The sequence below is a fragment of the Dasypus novemcinctus genome, chromosome 4 (genome assembly GCF_030445035.2).
Source record: "Dasypus novemcinctus isolate mDasNov1 chromosome 4, mDasNov1.1.hap2, whole genome shotgun sequence".
NCBI lineage: Eukaryota > Metazoa > Chordata > Mammalia > Cingulata > Dasypodidae > Dasypus > Dasypus novemcinctus.
The window spans coordinates 148,598,480-148,619,843 of NC_080676.1; the positions used below are offsets into that span (position 1 = coordinate 148,598,480).

Consider the following 21,364-nt stretch of genomic DNA (forward strand, 5'->3'; position numbering starts at 1 on the left):
CTCTTACTGGAGCAGCTTACTTTATCTAGTTAAGTAATGCTTCTAGAAGAGTGTCAGGCCTTGTGGCATTGGACACAAATCAGAAATTGTTAAGAGAAATATGGAGAAAAGTATATAGAACTTCTTTGTGTGTGACACGTTTGTGTGGGCTGCTCCATGATATTTACAAAGTCTATAGTATAGCTTGTTGCTGGCCATGCATTCCTCCGTGAACTTGTAGCTACACTTGGAGCAGTAGACAGGTTGTCTGTCAGTTCTATGGCAGAGGTCAGAGTAAAAGATGCAAAACCAAGAGAAAGACAAGAGAGCCACCTATAGACTAGCCTGGATTATTAAAAAGTAACAATATATCAGAATGAAGATAATACATATTATTTTCAAATTCCTTAAGGAGACTTTCCAGGTAGAGCAAACTTTGATTCATGGATTTGGGAGGAAAGGTGTATGTTTATATGTATGTATGTATGTATGTATGTATGTATCTATGTGTCTTTCTAATTTGAAGTGCAAGTAATTTCCAAATGTGAAGTATTTCACTGTAGCGATACTGAAAATATTTTATAACTCATCTTAAAATGTCTTTTTTGTTTATTTTAATTTAAAAAGTTTCTTAATTGAAACTTTTACTGAGATAGTTATAGATTAAAATGGAGTTATAAGAAATTAATAGAGATCCCTTTTATACTTTTTCCCCCAATGGTGACATTTTCTAAAACTGTAGTTGAATATTGCAGCCAGGGTGTTGAGTGGATATGATCCATGATTCAGATTTCCATTCTTTAACTCGCACTCATTCATGTGTGTGTATTGAGTTATATTCAGTTTTATCACCTGTGTAGGTTCATTTTCTTCCATCATACCCCCGTAAGGATCCCTAATGTTGCCCTATTTTAACCACATTCACTACTCCCTCCCCTCTCATCTCTAACTGCTGTAGTCCAATAATCTGGCCTCCATCCCTAAACTTCTTTCATTTCAAAAAATTTATATAAATGGAATCACGGTATATGGCTATTTGGGATTGGCTTTTTCCTAGTCAGCCAGTGGAAGCATCCAAGTTATATTTTAAAGTTTGTTCCTTTTTCTTGATATTTTCATTCTGTGGCTGTACTGCAGTTTGTTTAACCATTCATTTGTTGATGGACATCAGGCTGATTACAGATTTTGGCTATTACAAATAAAGTCCCTGTCTGTGAACATTTGTGTACAGGTATGTGGGTTAACTTAAGTTTTCATACTTTGGGATAAAAGTCTGGAAGTGTTTATTGGGCCATATAACAGTTGCATGTTTACTTTTATAATAAACTACCAGACTGTTCCAGTGTGGTTGTACCATTTTACATTCCTACTAACAGTATGAGTGATTCAGTTTCTTCATCTCCTCCCTGGCATTGGTGTTACTACTCTTTTTTATTATAGCCATTTAAAAGTTAGTTAAGCTCTCACTGATTGGCGTGCTTTTAAGAGCACAGTGATAATATCTTGATCACTCTTAAATGAATTTAGTGTTTTAAAATTAGTTATGTATTTTTAACCCAGGATGTAGCTTTTCTTTGTACTTCAGTAGGTTTTGTTGGCATTTTGCAAAGGCTGGCCCGATGTAAATATGAGTAAAGGTTTTATTACTTAGAGTCTGAATCTTTTACTAAAACAGGCTAGATATGATTTTTACTACTTCACTTATATCTTTCTTTTAACCAATTTTATCCCATCATTTTAGTAAAGCATACAAATCATCCAAAGTATATAATCAGTGGTATTTGGTATAATCACATAGTTGTAAATTTCATCACTTTAATCATTATTAGCACATTTTCATTATTTCAATAATAATAATAATAATAATAATAATAATAATAACCAGTCAAGAACATGTTCACCCACTTGGATCTTTTTTATTTCAGTCTTTTAAAAATTTGTTATTAGAGTTTTGGCGTGAGGTAAAGATAATTTATTTTGCACTTACCATGCATCAGGACTACTTTGTAAGTGCTTTTACCTATATCAGTTTTCTTCCTTGAAAATTGATCTTTCATTTATAGCAATTGGAGTTGTTTGGAACACACAGGTGCCATGGGGATGGCTGGCAATAGCCATTTGGCACTTCACTGTGTGTGTGTTGCAAGTGGTGTCCACCTTGCTTTATTTCATGGGTGTTTCTTTTCGGCAAATATGGGGATATTGTGGCAACAGGCCTTTATCTCAGGTGATTAAACCATAAGTAAAGTTTAGTTAAGAGTGGATTCTATACAGTGGAGAGTTAGGTCTCCATGAGTAAGGTGTGATAAGCATGCTTTTCCAGTCTCTCCCTTAGCTTAATATTTCTTAGAAATATTTTTCTTACCAAATTAAAATACTTACTTTATAATTATCACAAATAAGTTATTCATCTCTCTATCTCCATCTCCTTAGAATTTATCTACCAGACAACATTCAAATGATGTGTTCGTTGTTTTTATTTTTTTATATTAACAGGTGACAGTTAAAGGATTTGAACCTTTAATTCAGTTTGCCTACACTGCTAAACTGATTTTAAGTAAGGACAATGTGGATGAAGTGTGCAAATGTGTGGAATTTTTAGGTGTACATAATATTGAAGAATCCTGCTTTCAATTTCTCAAATTTAAGTTTTTGGACTCCACTGCAGACCAGCAAGAATGCTCAATGAAAAAATGCTTTCCAACACACTGTCAGAAAACAGACCTTAAATTTTCACTTTTGGACCAGAGGGATCTAGAAGGTGATGAAGTGGAGGAATTTCTGGAAAATGAAAATGTTCAGACTCCTCAGTGTAAACTTCGCCGGTACCAAGGAAATGCGAAAGAACCGCCTCCCCGACAAGACAGTGCCAGTCAAACATGTGAATCTTTGTGCTTAGAAAAAGATACTGCTCTAGCTTTGCCATCTTTGTGCCCCAAATACAGAAAATTCCAAAAAGCATTTGGAACTGACAGAGTCCGTACTGTGGAATCCAGTGTCAAGGACGTTCAGGCTTCTTCTGTTCAGTCCAGTGAAACATCTGAAAACGAATGCTCAGGCGGAGTCCGGAACTGTGCAGGTGTACAGGTGATTTTAAAATGTGAAGAAGATAAATTAGCAATGGAAAATGAAGAAATAAAGCAGAAAGATCCTGCTTCTCAGTGTCCTTCAGAGAAAACAGAAGTGACTCCTTTCTCCCACAATTCTACAGACCCTCATGGACTCTATTCTCTGTCTCTTTTACACACGTATGACCAATATGGTGACTTGAACTTTACTGGTTTGCAAAACACAACAGTGTTAATGGAAAAGCCTTTGTCAGGTGCTGATATTCCAGAGAAGAAAACACTTGGTGAAAGTCAAGACTTGCATTTGAAATCTGACTCTGGCCCCAGGGAAGATAGTAGCCTTGCATCTAGTGATCGGAGTAGTGTGGAGCGAGAAGTGGCAGAACACCTGGCCAAAGGCTTTTGGAGTGACATTTGCAGCACTGACTCTCCTTGCCAAATGCAGTTATCACCTGCCGTGGCCAAAGATGCTTCAGAGCAGGCCTATCCACAGAAGCGGTCTGAGTGTCCCTGGTTAGGTATCAGGATCAGCGAGAGCCCAGAACCGGGCCAGAGGACTTTTACAACATTAAGTTCTGTTAACTGCCCTTTCATAAGTACTCTGAGCGCTGAGGGATGTTCAAGCAATTTGGAAATTGGAAATGATGATTATGTTCCAGAAGCACCGCAGGAACCTTGTCCATATGCATGTGTGATTAGCTTGGGGGACGACTCTGAGACAGATACAGAAGGAGACAGTGAATCCTGTTCAGCCAGAGAACAAGAATGTGAGGTGAGGGGAAAATGCGTGTGGGGTTAGTTCATTGTTCCAGCAACCACTAATTGAGATTTGCTGAATGTCTGCTCCTGTTTTGCACGACTAGGGATATAAGCATCAGGGAGGGAGGAGGAACCTCATACATAGTTATTTATAAAACCTTGTGGTAAATACCAAAATAGTGAAGCTTGAAGCATTTCTCTTTTCAAATATTTTAGGTAGGTGGGTGTGTTTATATTAGCCGTGGAGTAGCTTTCCATGTTGGCTGTTTTAATTGTTTCAATCCAATACCATGTCTCAAGAGGAAAAAGAATAATGATTCTGTGATCATTACATGATAACTCATTGAAAAAATGCATCACATATTCAGTCTTATTTATTGCTACAATGATCTCTAGTCCGAGAGCCTCAGATATCTGGGGACTAGTCTCTTACAGTGACAAATTGTGGGAATTTGGCTCCTAGTGTACACGTTTTCTTGGACCTCTTTTTTTCATGGCCATTTTTACCCCTTTATTTTCGCTTGGCCATTCCAGCTATTAAGTTAATGAATGTCTTAAAAATTTAGCATGAGTTAATTGTAGCTGGTAAGATATTAATCATACCAAGATTGATCTGTGTACTCTCTGTACCAAAGTTTGTATTTATTAGCTTCTCTTTGTAAAACATTACTATAATTCCAATCACAGTAAAGGTCTGTTAGTTCTTTAGCATTTCCTTTGATTTTATGGCTGTTGAATGACAAGGTTTCAAAGAGCTATTTTTCCCTTGGCTTTGGAAGGATGTGATTGGTGATTAAACTTAAGAAGTAATATTGTATGCCTGAATTATAGTTATGGAGTTTTACAACATTTATAAATCAGTGTTTGGAATTAATGAAAAATTAATAATTAAAAATGAAACTTTTAAAAGAATTTAAAACATTTTTCTGTAATTGATTTCTATAAGCCTGTAGGAAAAGCTAAGCAGCTCTCCAGACTGACCAGTGTTCTATTTGCATTTTTGGTGATTGAACAAAATAAACTGTCTTACAGTTTTATTTTTAACATATTAATAAGATTTTTAAAAAGCCTTTTATCTGTTGGAAAATGAAGTGTTTAGCTTTTAAAATGACTTATGGGAAGCTACCATTTTTCTGACAGAAAAATATAAATTTTCTCATGCCTTAGAAATTGTTAGAATAATTATGTCAATGTTATAAACATGCAACACTGACTTAAAACAGTATCCTTCAAAGAATAAAATACATTGTTTTTTGTTTGAACAAAAACACATTAAAAACACTTCAGAAAAAAGTTGATAAATAAATCTGTGTGTAAGATGTTAAAATGCCTAGTAAAATAACTTTTAGTTTTCTCTCTTTTCATTTTAAATACATTAATATTCGTGTTATGAATGTTTGATTTACTGGAAAAAATCTGCTTATCAACACTCTAAAATAGATTAGGAATGTCAATTAAATGGTCAGTGTTTATTATAGAAGATTCTATGGAAATTGAGAATAAAGTTCTGTTTTTATTTGTTCTTTTTAAAGGCTAAATGATGTTTTCTGGAAAACCTAAATGTCTATCTTCATTCTCCTGGATTTAAATATATATACATTGTATAGCAAGAATTACTCATATTTATTTCACATTCTAGGTAAAACTGCCATTTAATACACAAAGAATAATTTCACTGTCTAGAAATGATTTTCAATCCTTGTTGAAAATGCACAAGCTGACTCCAGAACAACTGGATTGTATCCATGATATTCGAAGACGAAGTAAAAACAGAATTGCTGCCCAGCGCTGTCGCAAGAGAAAACTTGACTGTATACAGAATCTTGAATCAGAAATTGAGAAGCTGGTAAGTAGAGCAAGTTTCTTGTTGTCATTATTTAAATTTTACCACATTCCTTCTTTGTTTGTGTATGTATAATAGAAATAGCTCTTTAAATTTCTAAGTAGGTATAATGTTCAGTTGTACACAGTAATTTAAAAAATTGTACCAGTTACCATTTTAAGAAAATAAATAACATTTTCAGAAAGCTTAGGAAATTTAAAAAAAAACCAAAATGGTGAGGATTTCCATAGACTGTTTTACTTAGAAAGGTATTCTACATATTTACTATGATATATTATAATATATAAGTTGAGAACTATTCCTGGCTGTTTTAATCTCCTCATACCAATTGTTAGTTGAATGAAGTGCCGACATGAATAAGTTGTTTAGGTTCATACTGAAAACAAGTGAAAAAAACAGGATCTTTCATCTAAGGGAAAAATTCACATACTGATATGAATAGAAAATGAGGTCCTAAGTGAGAAGAGTGCGTGCTTATTCAATGTTATTTTTTATGTCATCATCAAATACAAATTAGCTGAAAATGGATTAATTTGTTCCCATAAGCATTCTATGAAAAAGGACACCTGTGGTTAGTTCAGGACAGCTAAAGCTAATAATTTGGTTAGAAACAACAGGGAAACAATATCTAGAAGAGTTAAAAACATTCCTTTGAATGTTCAGTTTTATGTCTTTGTTAATCATTGATGAATGTTTAAAACTGTGATTGTATCAAGGCTGTGAGCATGAACATTCTACCTATGAATGGTAATTAAACAGAAAACAATGAAAAAAAACCCGCTTTGCTTTTATATACCTTCTAAGAAAATAAAAATTTGTTGTATTTATGCCTGTACTCTAATTATACAAAAAGATGAGGAGGTTTAACTATATAGAAAAGAAATATAACTATGAATAGATGAAGAACAAGAATCTAGATGTTTCATAAATGGAGGCATGAGAGATATAAAACCTATATATGATATTGCTGAATGATTAAATTGTCAGGACCAAAGAAGAAAAGTTACAAATTAATTACTACTTACCCTGTACTTTAGGGGTATGTTTCCATTCATACCTTTAACACTAATATTCTTCTTTTTTTTTTTTTTTTTAAGATTTATTTTATTCATTTATTTCCCCACCGCCCCATTGTTTGTGCTTGCTGTCTGCTTTCTGTATCCATTCCTTGTGTGATCTTCTATGTCTGCTTGTCTTTTCTTTAGGCAGCCCCAGGAACCGATCCTGGGATCTTCCGGAGTGGAAGAGAGATGCTCAATCTCTTGAGCCACTTCAGCTCCCTGGTCTGCTGCATCTCTTATTGTCTTTCCTCTGTGTCTGTCTTTGTTGTGTCATCTTGCTGCGCCGGTTTTCTGCATGGGCCAGCACTCTGTGCAGGCCAGCACTCCGCATGGGCCGTCACTCCACATGTGCCAGCACTCTGCTTAGGCCAGCTCGCCACGCAGGCCAGCTTGCCTTCACCAGGAGGCCCTGGGAATTGAACCCTGGACCTCCCATATGGTAGATAGGAGCCCAATCGCTTGAGCCACATCTGCTTCCCTACTAATACTCTTCTTATCCAACTTTGAATTAAACACTTACCTGCGTTTAGACAGAATATATAGCAAGTTTGATAAAGCAGTCATTGTTATGAGCTTTAGTTATTGCTCTGTTCTGTGATACAGGAATGCTTTTTAAACCATTGGGTTGTGTGGAGCTATTTGAGTCTACATACAATTGACCCATATTATTGTACTCCTAGAGTTCTTAGTTCTACTTTTTATGGTTCTTCTGTCTTTGTGTTAGCTAGTTGTAATTTATCAAGGCTGTGGATAGACTTACTCTAGCTTTCCTGTTTACCTAAAAAACAAAGTGAAAGCAAAATAAAACCAAAAAACCTTTTGACTGGTCAAGTTTGTTTCATTATTTTATTTTATACATGAATACAAAGCAAATATGTTTGAGAGTAGCTCTACCTGCAAGAACTATTGTTCTCTTTTCTTGCTCAAATTTAAATTTTTTGATTGAGGTCAGAACCTGGATTACAGAAAAATTGATATTGCTACTAAATTTCTAATATCTAGGCTGCAGAGGACTTGCTACTTTCTTTGGGCTTTCTACCCACTCTGCCTCTGTTTTGACAGAGGTGGGAGATGTGAAGGTTAAAAGTATAGAATTTTGAATCAGACTCCCATTTGTGACAGTAACTGGGCAGGTTGTTTAATTTTTCTTTGTCGGCTTTCTCATCTGTAAAATGGGCTAAAACTCATTCCTACTTGATAGAGTTAGGTACTCATTTATAGAGATTAAATGAGTTAATATATTTAAAGAATATATTATAGAATAGTGCCTGGCACATAGTAAGCACTTAATAAACATTACCTGTTTATTATGTCTTATTGCTGTTATTATTATTGATTAGTTTACAGTTTTCACTTTTTTTTTTAAAGATTATTTATTCCCCCCATTGTTCATGCTCACTTCGTCCATTTGTTATGCACTCTGTCTGCTCGTCATCTCTTTCTTTAGGAGGCACTGGGAACCAAATCTGGAACCTTCCATGTGGGAGAGAGGTGCTCAATCACTGGAGTCACCTCAGCTCCCTCATTGTCTTTTCTCTTTTATGTCTCCTTGATATATCATCTTGTTGCTTAAGCTTGTCATGCCTGCCTATTGCACTAGCTTGCTGTCTTGCTCCTCTTCTCCAGGAGGCACCAGGAACTGAATCCGGGACCTCCCCTGTGGTAGGCAGGAGCTCAATCACTTCAGCCACATCCACTTCCCAGTTTTCTCTCTGTTAATTGGCCTTCTTCCTGATGTCTCACTGAAACTGTAAACTCTGGGTTTGGACCTCATTCTTATATTGCATTCCTCATCGTCCAGTAAGGTTCCTTTCAGATGGCCAGTGTCATAACTCTTGGTCAATTTCCAATTAAAGGAATATTTCATTTCCTAGAAGTTTTTATGAAACTAAAAATCAGAGTTGTTAGTACCTACAGTTACCTACTGTATTAATTTGGATTCTTTGGCTGCAAGAAAATCAAACCATCTAAAGCATGAATGAATGGATGGATGGCTGGGTGAATGGTAAGGTTATAGGTGGTATAGAAGCCGAAGAATGGAGCCAGGCCTCATAAACATCCTGGAACCAGAAAGTGGAAGACTGCTAGGAAGCAGGGGAAGATTCTCTCTCAGTTGCTTTCTGTCTGCCTGCTTCATCCCCTGTTGACCAAAGAATGGCTTTGAGTGCTGCGCGTGGTAAGACTGGCTGCTGTACGATTCCTAAACGTATCATTCTGCTCCAGGGATTTTTTTTTTAACTCTAAATTCCCAAGGAGGAATGTGTCCCATTGGCCTGATTCTGCTCAGGTGTAGCCTTCTGTGATTAGGGGACAAAGACAAAGAACGGGAACACGGCTGTCAGGAGCCCACTCTGCTGGGCAGCCCGAGCAGACTGCCCATGGGACCCAGGTGTAGGGCAGTCAGAGCTTGGTTCTGCCTTTGATATCTTCCAGAATATGTCCAGAGAAGATGCTTTGAACTTGCTTTATGTTTCAGCCTCCTCCACCTCTGTGTTCTTTCCTTTAGAGAACTCTAAAATCTAGTGATTTATAGTTGCAGACACCAGTTGCAGAGTTTAAGGAGCATATTATAAATTTCACTCTGCAACAGATGTCTTAGACAACAGTCAGCAAAAAAACTGCTATTATTAGTTAATAAGAGTAAGAAACTGATGCTTTTCTTAGAAGTAAAAGGATTTGATACTTATTGATGCTTATTGGATATTTATTACATTAAGAAGTTTACTTGAACCCTGGTTATTGGGTGATGCTACAAATCTTATCTTTTGTAAAGAGGGAAGACTCAACAAGAACTACAGCCACCCCATTACTGTTTTCTTGCAGGTTTATATTTAGCTTTTTTTTTTTAAGATTTATTTTTCATTTATTTCTCTTCCCTTCCCAACCACCCCCACCCCCCCGTTATCTGCTCTCTGTGTCCATTTGTTGCTGTGTGTTCTTCTGTGTCCACTTGCATTCTTGTCAGCTGCACTGGGAATCTGTGTCTCTTTTTTGTTGTGTCATCTTGCTGTGTCAGTTCTGTGTGTATGTGTGGCGCCACTCCTGAGCAGGCTGCACTTTCTTTCACGTGGGGCAGCTCTTCTGGCAGGGTGCACTTCTTGCATATGGGGCTTTCCTACATGGGGGACACCCCTGCGTGGCAGGGCACTCCTTGCGTGCATCAGCACTGTGTATGGGCCAGCTCACCACATGGACCAGGAGGCCCTGGATTTGAACCCTGAACCTCCTATATGGTAGACAGATGCTCCATCAATTGAGCCAAATCTACTTTCCATATTTAGTATTATGGAGAGTTAAAAATACAGTGAAATGTGAGCAGATGTTCTTATTGAGGGATCACTTTTTGGAAATATGACCTGTAGACAAGCAGTGCTCTCAGTCTATACAGTCTGGATGGGATTTTAACATTGTTAAGGGAAAATACTCTTTTCATTATTAAATAGCCATTTTCATATAGCAAATGACTGGTTGGATTGGACATATAAATAAATTCATAGTGTTCATTACCCTGTTATGATAATACTCAGGCTATGGGCCCCATATTTTAGTAAGCTTTGATCTTTGGATATTGGCCATTTGTTTTTCTAGAGAGAAATCTTATAACCTAACACAGTAGGTCATAAGAGTGATAGTATACTAGACTGTCATGGGTCAGTACATGAAAATTCTGTTTTGATTGCACTGAGAATAATTGTTTTAACATACGATGCTTATAGGGTTGGTCAGTCTGCTTAAAGGATGGTTTTATGCTCTTAATGTGCTGGGAAAGTCAAAGTGAGTTGCGTTCATATTCAATAAATTAATGAGTTGTGTTTCTCAACAAGTTTTGTCAGAATCTAACAGAAGCTTTGAAGAAAAGTACATTTCTTTGGTGGACAAATTGATAACATTTGGAATTTTATGTACATTAAATGTTAGGCATTCATTCAGCATTAATTTTATACTCTGAAGGAGTGAATACACATAATATGCAAACCAATAACATGACTTTTCTACCAATAATTATATAAAGTCTTTGAACAAAGTTGAAGAATCATTGAATTTCTGTTAAGGTGTTTGGTATATGAAAATCTTGTCTTTAATTAGAATCCTTTACAAGGTGCCAGTTTATTTTTTCTGGGAATAGGGAGGATTAATCTACAAGTTAAAAATGTGCATGTCTTTGATACCATTTTGTCCTTAAATAAAGATTACCCTGAAATTAAGGGAAACTTAGTGGTTTTCTTTTTGCTTTTTTGAAAGATACTTAGATTACATAAATGATACATAAAAAATGTAGGGGATTCCCATATGCCCCACTCCCTCCCCCTCCCACACTTTCCCACATTAACAACATCCTTCATTAGTGTGGTATATTTGTAACACTTGAGGAACACATATTGGAACATTGTCACTAAGTGTGGATTGTAATTTACCTTATAGTTTAAACTCTCTCGCACAGTTTTCAATTACGGCAAGATACATAATGGCCTGATCTGGCATTGCAGCATCGTTCAGGACAATTCCAATGTTCCAAATATGCCCCCATATTACACCTATTTTTCTCATCTCATTCCCCTCAGAACCTCCGGTGGCCACTGCCTCTACATCAATAATAAAAGTTCTTCCATTGCTAGAATCACAATAGGTCTATAGTAGAATAACAGTTATTCTTCTATATAGTCCATCATTCATTCCGCAATTCTGAGTATTCTGGGATAGTGATGCCCACTCCACCTCTAATTGAGAAGGGAATTAGATCCCCTGGGGCAGATGGATGGGACTATCTTGCTTGCAGTTGTAGACTCTCTCTGTTCCTTGGGATGGTTGTTGGCCATCATCATCTCCTTGTAAGTTGTCCTGAGTGAGTCCAATTAACTGGAGAGTAGTTATTGCAACTCTTTTAAGATTCACCTGGCACCTGGAAAGCCCAAAGATTTCAGTCTCTTGGACATAAACATATCAACTCTAGTACTAACTATTGGTTCAAATAGAAGGAGCAGAAGAGCCATGTGTAGGGAAACCACAACTGAGCCTAACTCTTTTCACACTGGTGAGCATAAATTCCAATGTAGGACACACTGATAGGGTGCCAAACTCCTGAGCTGTCTGCCTTGCCTATAGTATCTGGATGTTTCCAGAACTCTCAGGAGCTCTGCTATTTGAAGCTATTTGGCAGTTAATAAGATCCTGCTGAGATGTTCGTGTTACCTCTTGAATGACCTCCCGACTCATTTGTCTTTATCTTTCCCCCCTTTTGATCAAGGTCTTTTTCCAGGTGCACTGCTAGTTGGTGCTTGCCAGGGAGGCTCATCCCTGGGGGTCATCTCCCACACCCGGGGGGAAAGGTAATGCATTTATATGCTGAGTTTGGCTTAGAAAGAGGCCACATTTGAGCAACAAGGAGACTCTCAGGAGGTAACTCTTAAGCAACCTGTAGTACTAGGCTACGTTTCAATGTCAAAAGAAAAGGTTTATAAATACTGTCATCGATATCAAGGGCCTGTCGATTAGCCGGACTTAACTTGTCACTGCCCCTGTACTCGGGGTATTCTTGCTGTCCCCTTAGTGAATGTGGCAGAGTTCTCCAGGATGGGAATTGAATATTCTTTTGGTTATTGTGTGGAGCTCCACCCACCGTGACAATGCCCCATGAACACTTTTTTTTTAAAGATTTATTTATTTATCTATCTCCCCCCGCTTGTCTGTTCTCTGTGTCCATTTTGCTGTGTCTTCTTCTTTGTCCGCTTCTGTTATTGTCAGCGGCACGGGAACCCGTATTTCTTTTTGTTGCGTCATCTTGCTGCGTTAGCTTTCCGTGTGTGCGGCGCCATGCCTGGGCAGGCTGCACCCTCTAACCACTGGGCCAAGTCCACCGCCCCCATGAACACTTGAACTCTTTCATATGCCTTATAAATATGCCCCAGGTGAACCTACTCCCATGCATCCCCCTATCACTGACATCCATACCAGTGATCCTCCCCTTCCATAATGGTAACCCTTGTGTGATCCAAAACTTTTTAAAATATGAAGCCAACAAAATAACAATAAAATTAATAAGAAAAAAAAAGTTTTAAAAAAGACAAAATATGAAACATTAAAAAGAATTTGAAATTAAAAAACAAAGTTAAAAAAATAAATTTTGGCACTATGTCTTTCATCACTATAAGATCTGTTGTCTTGTATGTACAATGAATTTTCTTGCATTTATTCCCCAGTGTCTTATTTTTCTCATTTTATCTTCAAAGAAGTTTTAGGTTACAGAAAGCCATGTACAAAATATAGGGGATTCCCAGGTACCCAATATCCTCCCCCTTTCTCCCCTCCCCTATTAATAACATTTTACATGTGGGCGGTATATTTGTTACAGTCGATATACAAATATTGAAGTATTGCTACTAATTATGGTCAGTGATTTACATTATTGTTTACATTTTGGACTGTATACTTTCATAAATTTTGAAAAAATTTAACATGGCCTCTATCCATCTTGTAAAACAATTCCAATGCCCAAAAATGTTCCATGTTCCCCCATCTATTCTATTGCTCCCTCCCCCTCCCCTGGGGACCCTCCTTGAAGAACAAGATTCATAGTTACTTGCAACAATATTGAAGGCTTGACATACTGGCTTGTCCTCTACTATTAGATGCTGCCTACGCTCTCGGGAGACTCCCTCCCCTCTATTTGAGAACATAGCAGGACTCCCCAGCATGGGATTCCAACACCTTCTTGTTCATCATGTGACTCTCCACTGACTGTTACACACATTATGACAGGATGAATACTCAAATACACTCTAGTAGAAGCCTGCCTCAGGTGTACCCTGTCACACATGCCCCCCACATTAGCACCCTAAACCAGTAACCCTCCCCTGCCCTATTTAACAAAAGAACATTCTCAACATTGTAGTTTCAACCACATACTTCAAATCCCCAGAGTTCATCTGTTCCCTACCCTGACTCTGCCCCCAGTTTCATGGACAGTGCAAATCCCCCCCACCTACCCTCTCACAGGCCAGCACCGCCCAGCCCAGTAGCATCACTACACTGTCGTGCCCATCCACTGCAAAACTTCACCCTTCCACCTTATCACAGATTTTGCCCATACTGGCATTGGTTCACAACCCTCTACTCCCTTTCTGTCTCCTGTAAATCTCTCTTCCAAAATCTAGCTCTGTGAGTCTGCTCAATTTGCTTCATTCATATCAGTGAGGATAGGTAATATTTGTCCTTCAGTGCCTGGCTTGCTTTACTTACCATAAGGTCTTCAGGGTTCATCCAGGTTATCCCATGTGTTAATACTGCATTCCTTCTTACAGCTGAGTAATATTCCATTGTATGTATATATCAGAGATGGCATATCAGTTCCTCTGTTGATGGACATTTGGGTTGTTTCCAACTTTTGGCAATAGTGTAAAGTGCTGCTTTGAGCATTGGTGTGCATTTATTTGTTTGTGTCCCTGCTTTCAGTTCTTCTCAGTTTGTACCTGGCAGTGTAACTAGATTGTGTATTTCTAAGAATGTGTCCCTTTCACTTAGGTTATCTAATTTATTGTCTTATAGTTGTTCATTTTTTCTACTTGTCCTTTTTATTTCAGCACAGTTGGTAGTATATGCCCAGTAGCGGGATTGCTGATCATATGGCAATCATATAGTTAGCTTCCTGAGGAACCACCAGACTGTCCTCCACAATGGTTACACCATTCTACATTACCCCCAGCAATGGCTAAGGGATCCCATTCCTCCACATCCTCTCTTGTAGTTCTGTTTTTTTAATAGCCACCCGTTTAATGGATGTAAGATGATATCTCATTTTAGTTTTGATTTGCATTTTCCCCAATAGCTAGTGATATTGAGCCATTTGTATTTATGTACTTTTTAGCCATTCGTATTTATTCTTTGGAGAAGTGTCTATTCACATTTCTTGCTGATTTTTTTAATGGATTGTTTGTCTTTTTATTTTTGAGGCATAGCCTTTCTTTATATATGCTGGATATTAGGCCCCTGACAGATATAGGGTAACAAATATTTTCTCTCATTGAGTATGCTGCCTTTTCACTTTCTTGACAAACTCCTTTGAGTTGCAAAAGTTTTTAATTTTGAGGAGGTCCCGTTATCTATTTTTCCTTTCATTGCTCATGGTTTGGGTGTAATATTCATGGAACCATTTTCTAGTACAAGATCTTGTAGATGCTTCCCTACATTATCTTCCAAGATCTTTAAGGTCTTGGCACTTTAGGTGTTTGATCCATCTTGAGTTAATTTTTGTATAAGGTGTAAAATAGTGTTCCTCTCTCATTCTTTTAGATGTGGATATCCAGTTCTCCAAGGTCGTTCTCTTGGGTTGTTCTCTCCCAGTTGAGTGGGCTTGATGGCTTTGTTGAATATCAGTTGATGGTTTATGTGAGGATCTAGATTAGAACTTTTATTCAGTTCCATTGGTCAGTATGTCTGTCCTTGTGCCAATATCATGCAGTTTTGATCACTGTAGCTTTGTAGTATGTTTGGAAGTGAGAATGTGTGGTTCCTCCAGTTTTGTTTTTCTTTCTCAATATGTCTTTGGCTATTCAGGGCCCCTTGCTCTTCCAAATAAATTTTATAGTTAGCTTTTCCAATTCAGTAAAAAGTGCTGTGGTAATTTTTATTGGGATTGCATTAAATTTGTGGATTAGTTTGGGTAGGATAGACATCTTAATGATGTTTAGTCTTCTTATCCATGAACAGGGAATATTCTTCCATTATTTAGGTCTTTTTTGATTTCCTTTATACGTGTTGTGTAGTTTTCTGTGTACAAGTCGTTTACATCTTTAGTTAAATTAATTCCTAGATATTTGATTCTTTTTAGTTGCCATTGCAAATGGGATTTTTTTCTTGATTTTCTTCTCAGGTTGCTCATTATTGGTGTACAGAAATGCTACTGATTTTTGCATATTTATCTTATAACCTGTTACTTTACTGAACCCATTTATATGCTCTAGAAACTTTGTTGTAGATTTCTCAGGGCTTTCGAGGTATCGGATCATGTCATTTGCAAATAGTGAAATTTTTACATCTTCCTTTCCAATTTGGATCCCTTTTATATTTTCCTCTTGCCTAAGTTCTTGAGCAAGTACTTCTAACATGGTGTTAAATAAGAGCAGCGACAATGGGCATCCTTGTCTTGTTCCAGAACTTAGAGGGAAAGCTTTTAGTATTTCATCATTTAATATGATGTTAACTGTGGGTTTTATATTTATATACCCTTTATCATGTTGAGGAGGTTTCCTTCAATTCCTATCTGTTGAAGTGTTTTTATCAGTAAAGGTGCTGTATTTTGTTGAATGCTTTTTCTGCATCAATAGAGATGGTATTGTGATTTTGTTCTTTTGATCTGTTTATGTGGTGTATTACATTGATTGATTTTCTTATGTTGAAGCATCCTTGCATACCAGGGATGACACCCACTTGGTCATGGTATGCAATTCATGTAATGTGTTGTTGAATATGATTAGCAAGTATTTTGTTGAGGGTTTTAGCATCTGGGTTCATTAGAGAGATTGGTCTCTGGTTTTCCTTTCTTGTGGCATCTTTTTTTGGTTTTGGTATTAGAGTGATGTTTGATATCACAGAATGAGTTAGGCAGTGTTCCCCCCACTTTTCTTTTTGGAAGAGTTTAAGGAAGATTAGTAGTCTTTCTGGGATATTTGGTAGAATTCATTTGTGAATCTACCAATCTGGTCCTGGACTCTTCATAGTTGGGAGGTTTTTGATGACTATTCAATCTTGTTACTTGTGATTGGTCTGTTGAGTTCATTAGTTTCTTCTTTCATAATGCAGGCTGCTGAGTGTTTCCAAGAATTTGTCCATTTCCTCTAAATTGTCCGTCTTGTTGGCATACAATTTTTCAAGTATCCTCTTATGATACTCTTTATTTCTGTGGGGTCGGTAATGATAACCCCTTCCTCTTTTTTATATTTTATGTATTTGTATCTTCTCTCTTTTTTCTTTGTTAGTCTAGCTAAGGGTTTGTCAATTTTATTAATCTCCTCAAGAACCAGATTTTGGTTTTGTTTATTTTTTCCAGTGCTTTCTTATTTTCAGTTTCATTTAGTTCTGCTCTAATCTTTGTTATTTGCTTCTTTCTACTTCCTTGGGGGTTTGTTCTTCTAATTCTTCCAGGTGTGAAGTTAAGTCTTTGAATTTAACTCTTTCTTATTTTTTAATATAGGCATTTATTATTATGAATTCCCCTCTTAGCACTGCTTTTGCTGCATCCCGTAGGTTTTGATACATTGTGTTGGTGTTTTCATTCGTTTCAAGGTAGTTAACTGATTTCTTTTGTGATTTCTTCCTTGACCCAATGTTTGTCTAAGAGAGTGTTGCTTAACTTCCATATCTTTGTGCCTAATCTGATTCTCTGGCCCTTACTGATTCCCAGCATCATTCCATTGAGGTCAGAGAAATTATTTGGTATAATTCAGTCTTTCTGATTCATTGAGAGATGTCCTGTGCCCTAGCATGTGGTCTATCCTGGAGAATGAATCCATGTGCACTTGAGAAGAATGTATATCTTGCTGTATTTGGGTGTAATGTTCTGTGTATGTCTATTAGATCTAGATATGCTAATGTATTATTCAAGGTCTTAGTTTCTTTACTGATTCTCTGTCAAGATGTTTTGTCTAAAGGTGATAATGGTATATTAAAGCCCCATACTATAATTGTAGAGACATGTATTTCTCCACCTAGTTTTTTCAGTGTTTGCCTCGTATATTTTGAGGTACCCTGGTCAGGTACACAAATGTTTACGTTGTTCATTCTTGTTGATAGACTACCCCTTTTAATAATATATAGTGAACTTCTTTGTCTCTTAGAATAGTTTTTCATTTTAAGTCCGTTTTGTCCAAAAGTAGTATAGCTACTCCTGCCCTTTTTTGGTTATTGTTTGCATGTACAATTGTTTTCCCACCATTCATGTTTAGCTTCCTTGTTTCCCTGGGTCTAAGTTGAGTATCTTGTAGAGAGCATAAATGGTTCATATTTCCTTGTCCATTCTGCCAGTCTGTATGTCTTGATTGGAGAGTTTAAGCCATTAACATTAATGCTATTACTGTCAAGGAATTACATACATTAGCCGTATTTTCTTTAGGTTTATGTATGCCATATACTGTTTATATTTCTCTTTATCATTTTATTCTTACATTCACCTTGAACTCCCTCTCTCCTGATTTTTTCCTTTCAACTTGTGGAACTCCCTTTAGTATTTCTTGAATGGCAGCTATCTCATTAACAATCTCTCTTAGTTTCTGTTTATCTGTGAATATTTTGAATTCTCCTTCATTTTTGAATGCCAGCTTTGCTGGATAGAGGATTCTTGGTTGGAAGTTTTTTTTTTTTCTTTTAGTACCTTAAGTATGTCATATCACTGCCTTCTTACCCCATGGTTTCAGATGAGTAATCAGCATTTAATCTTATTGAGCTTCCCTTGTATGTGATGGATCTCTTTTCTCTTGCTGCTTTCAGTATTCTCTTTTTGTCTTGAGCATTGGACAGTTTGACAAGTATATGTCTTGGGGTAGGATTTATACTGTTTAGGGTACTCTGTGCTTCCTGGACATGTACGCCCATGTCCCTCAATAGAGTTGGGAAATTTTCAGCCATTATTTCCTCCAACACTCCTGCTTCCTTTCCCTATTCTTCTCCCTCTGTAATGCCTGTAATGCATATGTTTGTGAGTTTTGTGTTGTCATTCTTAGGGATGTTGTCATCCCTAAGTCCCTGCTGGATTTTTTTTCTATCTTTTTATCTATCTGTTCTACTATCTGTCTGATTTCAGATATACTGTCTTCCATGTTGCTGATTCTTTTCTCTGCCTGTTCAAATCTGCTGTTATGTGCTTCCAGTGTATTTTTGATTTCTTGTATTGTGCCATTCATCACCATGATATCCATTTTCTTTTTATGTATGCCTGCAGTTTCTTCGGTATGTTCTCCCAGTGTTGTCTTAATATCATTAATCTCTTCCTTCACTTTATTAAGTTGATTCACGATATTTGTTTGGACATCTCTGATTAGTTGTTACATGTTCTGCGTCTCTTCCTGTTTTTTAGTTTGTTTGTTAAACAGGGCCATGTTTTCCTATTTCTTCATATGGCTTATAATTTTTTGTTGGTGTCTAGGCATCTGTTTATCTTGATGGGTATATTTAGTTGATTAACTTCTCTTTCTACTCTTGGGCTTTATTTTGTTGTTGTTTTGTGTGTGTGGTAAGGTTTCACTTTGACACTTCATTCCTCTTTTTCTATTTCCTTGCTGTTGTCTGTGTTCCCTTGAAAAAAAAATTAAGACCAGAGAAAAGGAAAGAGTAAGAGAAAAAGAATAATAGTAATAATAATAAAAATGGTTGAAGGGGAGCCATGTAAGACCTATGAAAATAAGTAATTAATTGGAGTAAAAAATCATAACGAGTCAAATAGGAATTAAAAAGTGGAATAGAAAAAATGAGAAACAAAATAGGGAAAATGAGAAACAAAATAGGGAAAAGTATATAAAATGAATTAAAAGGTTGGAATGATGATTAGAGAGGAAAAGAAAAAAGAAGAAAGAAAAAACAGAAAAAAGAGTGAGAGAGAGAAAAACAACAAAAAATATGATGACCAAACAAAGAGGTGGAATGATAGAGAAACAACAGAAAACAGAAGATAGAAAAATGCAGGAAAGAAAAGAAATAACATAGGTTAAAAAAAATTGGTAATAGAGGGAAAAAAAGGAGGGGAACAAAGAAGGGGAACAACAAACAAGAAACAAAACAGCAACAACTAAAAAAAACATTAGCAAAAAACCCCACCAACAATAAATAACCTTCCCTCTTAGGCCCTTGAGGAGCTTCTCAGCTGCTGGTGTTCATCAGTCATTCACCCTGCAGCCTGCCCTCTTCAGGTGATGTACCGGGTTTTTGCAAGTAAAATAAGGAAAAGAAAAAAAGAAGGGAGGGAACCTTTTTTTAAAAAAAATAATATATCCAATAAAGCCTAAAACAAAAAGAATTCCTATATGTTCCCTGTCAGAAGGTATCAGCTGGATGCCTGATAACCCGGATTGGACTCGAAATAGGAGTCTCCTGTATGCACAGTGGGAATTCCTCCACTGAGCTAAATTATCACCTTAAGTTAATTAGGCTTCAGAAAGCTATCTGTCTACTTTCCCTTGGGTGTTTTTGACTTCTGCAGTTTGCTAGAGTCTTGCTGATTAGGTACAGGTCCCCATCCCCACTCTAATCTGGTTTCTCTCACTCTCTAGGTGTGACAGCCTGCCTCAGTAAATCCCTCCTCCCCTTTCCCATTGGGTTGTGGCCCCTTTGGAGATTCAAAGGGGGCTCAGCTGGCCAAACTCACCTCAAAGAAACCACTTTGCACCCTCCTCCTCCCAGGGAATACCCCTTCCAGTCCATTGGCAGTAGCAAGCTGGTGACTCCACTGAGGCTACTTGCCCTGAGGGTGGGATATATATGCATATATGCCATTTCCAGCCACAGGGGTGAGCCACTCAGTTTTCCTTTGGCCTCTTTACCTTTCCAGTACCCTCCTAGATTACTCAGAGCACCTCCCATTATAAATATATCCAGAGCAACCCATTTAGATAGGTCCCTGCCTTCTCTCTGCTTTTTTTTGTGAGAGGGTCAAATTCTGCCTCCCTACTTCAACACCAGTTTCCTGGAAGTCTCCCTTTGTTTTAAGAAAAAATTTTAAAGAAATTTATTTCTCTTAGAAGGGATTCAACTATTGGTGACTGATGTTAAGTAATAATAAGTGATCAGAGATCAGAGTATTCACAGACCTTTACAGCTCAGGGTCAGCTTTGTTTTACCTCCCTTATCCATTAATATGGTACAGAAATCAAACAACTTCATTTATCTTTAGCATTTTGCACTTTGTGGCAAAGATTGTATTACTGTGTCATACATTAACCTGCTCTGTCTACAACCAGCATATTCTGCTGGCTGTACCACCTATCACGTGCTGTTACCCCCCAGCATATCCTGACAGGCCTTTTTATAACCTGCCCTGTCACTCTGTGATGCTCAAGACCTGTACTTTTTGAAATGTGGTCTGGTCTGTGTACTGTTGCATCAGAGGTTGTAGCAGTTTGATATGGTTCATGAATTCCAAAAATCTATATTGGATTATGTTTGTAAACTGGTCTGTACCTGGGTGTGATTAAATTATGATTAGGGCTTTGATTGGGCCACGTCAAGTAGGGTATTGAGTTCCTGCCCCTTGGAGGGTGGGGACTCACAGATAAAAGACATAGCAAAGGACAGAGTTGGAGTTTTGATGCTGGAGTTTTGATGCTGGAGTCATGAGCTGGAGATCCAGAAAGTAAGCACACAGAGGAGCTTGGTTGTGAGGAAAGAGAAGCAAGGCCCAGGAAGAGAAGAACCCTGAGCCTGGAGAGAAGCAAACCCTGAGAAGAGAGGAGCCCTGAGAAAAGAGGGACCCTGAACCTGGAGAGAATCAAGTCCCAGGAAGAAAGGAACACAGGAATCCTGAACCCTTGCATATGTCGGCAGCCATCTTGCTTCAGCACGTGGCAAAAGACTTTGGTGAGGGAAGTAACTTATGCTTTATGGCCTGGTAACTATAAGCTTCTACCCCAAATAAATACCCTTTATAAAAGCCAATAGATTTATGGTATTTATTA

The 21,364-nt window shown here is 37.4% G+C and overlaps 1 protein-coding gene across 4 annotated transcripts in view; it reads left to right on the plus strand.

The window, feature by feature from the left end:
• Nucleotides 1-21,364, plus strand: part of BACH1 (BTB domain and CNC homolog 1) — a 56,268-nt gene that overhangs the window by 25,277 nt on the left and 9,627 nt on the right. For all 4 annotated transcript variants that reach the window (XM_058296142.1, XM_058296143.1, XM_058296144.1 and 1 more), the window contains 2 exons: nt 2,476-3,819; nt 5,446-5,652. In XM_058296142.1, coding sequence (XP_058152125.1) covers nt 2,476-3,819; nt 5,446-5,652 — 1,551 coding nt within the window. The remainder of the gene's footprint in view (nt 1-2,475; nt 3,820-5,445; nt 5,653-21,364) is intronic.